General features: G+C 45.1%; 1 protein-coding gene across 1 annotated transcript in view; it reads right to left on the minus strand.

Annotated features, from left to right (window-relative positions):
• Nucleotides 1–3,695: 3,695 nt before the first annotated feature.
• Nucleotides 3,696–7,891, minus strand: part of LOC114007637 (putative guanine nucleotide exchange factor MCF2L2) — a 41,395-nt gene continuing 37,199 nt past the window's right edge. The window contains exons 4-5 of the mRNA XM_027771422.1: nt 5,731–5,850; nt 3,696–4,128 (exon numbers count right to left, since the gene is read on the minus strand). Coding sequence (XP_027627223.1) covers nt 4,090–4,128; nt 5,731–5,850 — 159 coding nt within the window. The 3' untranslated portion in view covers nt 3,696–4,089. The remainder of the gene's footprint in view (nt 4,129–5,730; nt 5,851–7,891) is intronic.

The following is a 7,891-nucleotide window of genomic DNA, read 5'->3' on the forward strand; positions in this document are numbered from 1 at the left end:
GTCAAAACTCAAGTACACAACGCGGTGTATTCACAGCCCCCAAGGGGCCCTGTCCTGGCAGTGTGTCATATCAGCTCCAGGTAAGCGTAGCGGACGAGGGTGACTGCCAGCAGGATATACGTTCGGAGTTAGGGACGGCGGTGATGCCAGACGACCAGACTGCACACTGCCGGTGGGGCAGCAGCACCTTTGCTTTCTGGTGGCTCCTCGATCTTTGTTTCACATGCACAATTTTTTTTTTTTTGAGAGGTTTTTGCTATAGGGCGCGTGCGCTCACCAGAAAGAGAGAGACAGAGACAGAAAGCAAGAAATCACCCCCTAGGAGGGGATGGCCACACTACAATCCCTTCTCCTCCAATCTCCTCTGGGGATCTTGGTTGGGCACACACACATATGCTCCTGGTGTGAGTTTAAGCCACGGGGTCCGGGACTCGAACCACGGTCAACCACATGGGAGTTCAGTGACATGACCATTATGCCTACTGCTAGTCCCCACATACAAAATTTTCTATTTTTTTTTCAATTGCCAGAGGATGCCTGTGCTCACCAGAGAGAGACAGAGACAGGGAGAGGGAGAAAGCACCCTCCATGGAGTGTAGCCATGCCTCAATCCTTCTCTGTCTCTCCAGCCTGCTGGGATTTGAAGCGCGCACGCATACACACCCAGTACACTTCTCCAGCCGCTAGAGCTGGGATTCAAACTGGTCGGCCGTGTGGGATCCAGATCCCTTAGCCTCTAAGCTACAGAGCTGGCCCCATGCACAGAATTATTTAAAATACTGTACAAAATTATCTCCAGGCTATATGTATAAGGTATACATAAAACATAAATGAATTTCGTGCTTACACTTGAGATTTGTCCCCAAGATATCTCACTATGGATATGTAAATATTCCAAAATTTTTTAAAAAGGAAATACAAAACCCTTCTGGTCTCAAGCATTTTGAATAAGGGACACTCGGTCTGTATAGTTCTGGTCACTCGGAGAGATGTGCTTCATGCACCATCAGGGAGATACACACGACATTTGGGCAAATGTAAACCTTTGTGAATGGCAGGAAGCAATGGACGAGTCTCCATTTCAGACGGGAGAGAAGCTCAGAAGGGTTACGACAAGTCCCCGGCTTCCTGTAAGCTGTCATCTCTCCCCAAATATCAGTGTCACTCCAGTCAAGAAAACTGCATAAGAAATTCATGGTTCACATTTCCCTTAACCTTGCAAGCATTTTAAAATAAGTGTTTAAAATAGAGTGGGCTCAGCCCATGGTCTGGTGGTTAAGGCAACTGGCTCCCACGTGGCCGACTGTGCAGTTCAAGTCCTGGACCCAGAAGCTTGAAAAACATGTGGGCACCTGCAAAATCTTGAAAGGAGAACTAGAGGAAGAGGGACTGCAGTGTGACCAGGGCCTAGAGAGGGCCACTTTCTCACTTTCATTTTCTCTCTCTCTCTCTCTGGTGAGAGAATGCACCCCTTGGCAATTTTTTTTTAAAGTAAAATAGAATGGGAAATGTATTTTGAGTTTGGTAAATACAAAGTACAGAGAGAAAGTACTTCTGGAAATTTATTTGTTAATATAAAATGCAACTAAAACAGGAAAAAAATAAGAGAAGGGGGGATAAAAAAGAGAAAACTTCCTTGTCTAAAATGACCAGTCTTCACTAAGATGGGTTAAATAATCCTTCAGAGCAATTTTAATTAAAGTTGGTTTTTGTCTATTTTGAAAATAGAACATACAGATGATGGTAAATTAAAAAAAAAAAAAAGTGTAACTAAAAAAAAAAAACAAAAACAAACCCTCCAGTCCCTGCTCCCTGGCCTCCAGGGGGCGGCTCAGGAGGTCCCACTGTCACCAGCCTGTGTGTCTGGTGTACCCTTCCTGACGTGCTCCGCACACCGTTTCATTCGAATGGGAACATACACTCCATACTGCTCTCCCTCTGCCTGAACCGCCCGACGAGTATCTGAGCTTGGGGGCTGGACGGGGGCCCCTGGGTAGCACGTGAAGTCTGTGAGGCAGCCCCACGCGGGCAGTTCCGGGCTGAAATCCAAAGACCTTCTTGAGTGCTCATGCACTTGCACATGGTCCTGGGCCAGCTGAGGGCTGGGGGTGGACCCTACCATCGAGATCCTGGTGGGGGGAGGCCTCCCTTTCTGTCTCTCTCGTCCATGGAAGATAAATACATAAAAATGTCCAGGTGGACTAGAATTTAAGGTATCATCGTGAACTCTTGATTTCTAGAACACACACATATATTCGTGTGTGTTATATGTTATGAATCTGTGTGTGCGTGTATGCACATATTACGGTTTCTGTCTCTGAAAGCATAAAAACACGGTAGCACCCTCACACCCAGATCTTGGTCCCTAACATATTCGACCCCACACGGAACCAGGGCTCCTGAGAAAAATAACTAATTATAGAGCTGGATCAGTGTGTGCAAAAGGTAAGCCTAGGCCATCTTTTCAGGCCAGAAAGTAAGGAGGTTTTAAAGTAACACGATAGGAATATGTCACAGGGACATAACGGCCACCTTGAAGGGGCTCCCACTGCTCAAATCTGGGACAGTTTGAGCACCAAAACGATTAAGAACAGTAATGAATTAAAACCATTGAAAAAGAACAGAATCCATACTGCTGGTGGACAGACAGGAGGGAGGAGAGAAAACTCTCACTCACAGTCCACCATGTTCTCACAGGTACATGCTGAGCGTGCACCGGATTCAGAAATCACAATTCTGCAACCAATATTTTAAAGATTGTTTCAGGCAAGAGTCATCAACAGATACCAAATATAGAGAGAAATTTTTAAGAATTATTTGATTTAACCTTATTTATTTATGTTAATTTGACCAGAGAGGGACAGAGAGAGAGAGAAAGCAAGCCACCAGGTCTGGGACTTGAACCAATTGCGATTGGCCATGTGGGAGTCCAGTGACCTTAACCACCATGCCACCTGCCAGCTCCAAGAAGTTTTTTGATTACAGAATATTTGCAAAGTCTTAAGATGTCTGTTTTAAGATTGATTATTAGCTTCAAAGAAAACAATACACTTGGGAAACTGGACACCACCTTCATATAAGGGATCAAACTAAAGTCCCGAAGAGGGACCGATGACCACTGGGGCCTCCAGGGGAAACGCTGTGAAGGACATGGCATCACTTATGCAGAATTCCAGCTGGAAATGCAAAACGCAGATTGAATCAGGAGAAATCACCATGCTAGCCCACATGAGTACACTTCATTTCCGGAAGGCACGGTGTTCGTCAAATACAGGAATGCTGTCAAGACAAAGAAAGGCTAGGGAAATGTTTCAAATTAAAGGAGAGCGGAGACAGAGGCCGAAATCCACCCCCCAGTCCTAGACTAGATCCTGTACAGACACGTATGTGTATATTATGTACATGCGTACTTCTTTTTTTATACTTCTTTTTAGGTTTTTGCTATAGGATGCATACGTTGGCTAAGGAGAGACATTACCAGGGAAAGTGAGAAATCAGCTCCCCAGAAAGAATGGCCATGCCACAATCCCTTCTCCTCCACGTTCCTCCTGGGATTTTGGACACACACACACACACACACACACACACACACACACACCTGGCAGGATTTTCAAACTGCCAGGTCCAAGATTTGAACCATAGTCAGCCATGTGGGACTCCAGTGCCTTAATCACCACACCACCAGTTGGTCCCTATCATTCATTTTTACCTCAAAATGAATATTTGTGTTTATTTCAAACACACGTATAAGAATACATATACATCACGATACATGTATACGTAAAATCCATTAACATGACTCCAAATACACACATACATTAAAATACATGCTGCAGGTTAAACATACGTGGCCCGCTGACATTCACACACTGAAACCTAGTCACCGGGGTGATGCGGTTGGAAGGTGGGTTTCTGGGAGGTGGCTGGGTCACGAGGGCTCCTCCCTCACGGCTGGGGTTAGCTCTCACGAACGGGCCGGCGAGAGCTGGGTTCACTCTTCTGTGCTGTGAGGACACCGCATGTGTCCCCTTGTGGGATCCAGCAACAGGGCACCACCTCAGGAGGCGAGACCAGGCCCCTCGTCAGACGCTAAACCTGCCAGCACCTTGATCTTGAGCTTCCCAGGCTCTAGAACCATGAGAGAGAAATCTCTTCTTTTTTTTTTTTAGGACTTATTTTATTTCATTTATTATTATATGACTTTAATTAAACACGCCTGCTCACCAGAGAGAGACAGAGAGAGAGAGAGAGACTGAAAGTGAGAAAACAAGCCTCCAGGTCCAGGACTTGAACCGTGGCTGACCACATGGGAGTCCAGTGTCTTAACCATCATGCTACCCGCTGGTCCCATAAATTTCTGTTTTTTATAAATGATTCAGCCTACAGTATTATAGCAACACAAATGAACTTAGACGATACATATAAATACGTAAATATTATTCTAACGTATAAATACATACATAATACATAAAATACATTATTCTAAATAGATCTATAAATAAAATATATATTGCGATATACACAGTATGATATGCATCCACAGAATCCATGTACAGAATCCAGCTTAGGACTGGCTAGAGCATAGGCTGTCATGTTTCGTAGTCACCTTTAATCTGAAACATTCCCATAGCCTTCTTAAAAAACCCTTTATGACATTAACATTTAGGTATGTGGGAGAGGCTGGCCATATCTGCATAGTTTTTTCATAATACACATTTCCCCTGAACCCTTTGAAGACCCCTGTGTATATGCAGCTTTGTGAGCATGGGCAGAAATCTGCCTCTTAGGCAGTCAAAGAGCATGTACGATGGAAGTTTCCGTGCGCTGACAATCATTCACACTGGGCCTTACAACCCCGTTCTGACCAGCACAATCTGAAAATGCCTGCTTCCCCACACCTGCTTGCCAAATTATAGGTAAAGATCTGAATAATTTGGCTTTATTTTTCTCTTCTAAGTTTCACAACATTGGTTTTTATTTTCACTCTACGGTTTTCTTTGTGTACCCCATATTTTGGATCTGTATCTTCTTTCGCCTGTACAATTTCTCTTTTTTTTTTTTTTTTTTTTTTTTTGAGATGTTTTTGCTATAGGGGACGTGTACTTGCCAGACAGAGAGAGTCAGAGAGACAGAAGGTGAGAAGTCACCCCCCAGGGGGGATGGCCACACTGCAATCCCTTCTCCATTCTCCTCTCAGGATCTTGGGCACGCACGCACACACACCCGGAGTGAGTTTTAAGCGACTGGGTCCGGGACTCCAACCGCGGTCGACTATGTGGGAGTCCAGCGACATAGCCATTACGCTAACTGCTGGTTCCCAATTTCTCTTTCTTCCTCAACCTCTTTCCACTGTCTCGGACACCACCTTCAGAGTGCTCTAACTCCAGTATCACTTTACCCTATCTCTTTCCAACTAAAAAACCTTCCTTGGATCCCCATTGCCTACTTAATAAATTCCAGACCCTTCACCCTCATCCTGAAGATCTAGTTTGTTTCTTAGTTTTTCCTCTAAAATACTACCCTCTGTGTAAGCCAGCGGAAACGGCTTCCCATGGAGCCAAGGTACAGCGCAAACTTCCGGCCTGTGTCTGCTCACCTGCCGCCTTCCTCCGGGGCTGCTGGCCTCTCCCGCTCGCCCTGCCGAGTCCTACCTGGATTAGAGAGCCCGCTCACCTGCCGTCTTCCCCACACCTCCTACTCTAGTGGGGGCAGAAGGAAAGCCATGCTCACCGGAACTTTCATCTTAAATTCATCTCGGTAGTATTTAAGGCCGACATCAGTGAAAGTCCTCTGGAGAAAGCGAGATGGACGGAGGATGAACACCAGCTGCAGGTTTCCCGGAAATGCCACCTGGAAAGATCACGGTGCATGTCAGGGGGAGAGAGGAAATACCACGTCTAGTACCAGCATCTGCTTTGGCTTCCTCTTGCCCAAGATCCCAGGAGAAAAGTTAAAGCGGACACCGTGGGTGCCGAAGAATTAGAAAGGAGTTCACAGAATCTTAAGGCTAACAGAGACCGTAGAGCCCAGATAATCCAAAGCCCTCCTTAAAAGCCAACTAACCCAAATAAGCAAAACATTTTTTTCTGATTATAAAAATAATTATGCTCTCGGGAACCAGCAGTTAGCGTAATGGCTATGTCGCTGGACTCCCACGTAGTCGACTGTGGTTCACGTCCCAGACCCAGTGGCTTAAAACTCATGCCGGGCACGTGTGCGTACATGCCCAAGATCCCGAGAGGAGAATGGAGGAGAAGGGATTGCGGTGTGACCATCCCCCCTAGGGGGTGATTTCTCGCTTTCTGTCTCTATGTCTCTCTCTGTCTGTCTGGCAAGTGCACGCGCCCTATAGCGAAAACCTCTCCAAAAAAAAAAAAAAAGTAAAAGAAAAAATAATACTCCTGCTCTTTATAGAAAAATCAGCAATTAATAAAAGTATATATTGGAAAAAAAAAAGCACTCATAATCTTATAGACATATTTAATATTTCATTCTATCTCCTTATAGACTGTTTTTCTTTTCTTTTTTAGAGAGATTTTTGCTATAGAACATGAGTGCTTGCTGGAGAGACAGAGAGAAACAGAGACATAGAAAGCAAGGAATCCCCGCCCAGGGGGGATGGCCACGCCACAATTCCTTCTCCTCCAGTCTCCTCTCGGGATCTTGGGCACGCACGCACATGTGCCCGGTGTGAGTTGTGCGGGTTGTGATTTTAAAGTCACTGGGTCTGGGACTCAAACTGCAGTTGACTATGTGGGAATCCAGCAATGTAACAGTCCCAGAGGCTGTCTTTTCTATTTAAATGTCTTTGTCATGGCTAAATTTGTGCTATAGAAATATTTTGTAATCTACCTTTCACTTAATATTTTACTAGGAGCTTTTATTCTTGTTACTAAAAATTTCTTTGGAAATATTATTTTCCATAAGTGCACACTTTATTTAAACAATCCCTTATTGCTAGTCATTTAAGTTTTTATAATATTTTTACTATTATAAATAACACTAGGGACCAGCAGTTAGCTATGTCGCTGGACTCCCATGTAGTCGACCGCGGTTCGAGTCCCGGACCCGGTGGCTTAAACTCACGCCGGGCGTGTGTGCGTGCGTGCCAAAGATCCCAAGAGGAGAATGGAGGAGAAGGGATTGCAGCGTGGCCACCCCCCTGGGGGGTGATTTCTCGCTTTCTATCTCTCTGTCTGGCGAGCGCACGCGCCCTATAGCAAAAACCTCTAAAAAAAATAAAATAAAATAACACTAAAATGAACATCTTGATCCAAATTTTAGAACGTTTTCTTAGGATGGATTCCTGGAGGAATTCTGCATGCCCCAAATCCTGAGAGGAGAATGGAGAAGGGACTGCAATGTGGTCATCCTCCCTAGGGGATGATTTCTTGCTTTCTGTCTTTCTGTCTCTCTGCTGAGTGCATGTGCCTATTAGCAAAAATCTCTCTCTTAAAAAAAATAAATAAAATGGGGGCCAGCAGGTGGCATGGTAGTTAAGGGCACTGGACTCCCACATGGCTGACCGCAATTCAAGTCCTGGTCCTGGCAGCCTGCTTTCTCACTTTCTGTCTCTCTCCCTCTCACTCTGTCCCTCTTTGGTCAAATTAAAATAAATAAAGTTAAATAATTTTTTTAAAATCTGCTTTCTACACCAAACTGTTCTGATTTATCAGGACTGAGATGAAGTCTAGGAATCTACGCTTTCAACGAGGACCTGAAGAGGTTCTGCCAGGCAGCCAGACCATGGCATGTTTTACACACAAAATGATGGGATGATGCTGGGACAAGCTAGGTGCAAATATTAGATTGTCCAATGTTATCTATGGACCCTGGGAAGCCAGAACTCTCTAGAGGCTGGACCCCTGGATCAGCCCAGGGGGCGCCCCCC

This window comes from Tupaia chinensis, unplaced genomic scaffold (genome assembly GCF_000334495.1).
Source record: "Tupaia chinensis unplaced genomic scaffold, TupChi_1.0 Scaffold000212_1, whole genome shotgun sequence".
NCBI lineage: Eukaryota > Metazoa > Chordata > Mammalia > Scandentia > Tupaiidae > Tupaia > Tupaia belangeri.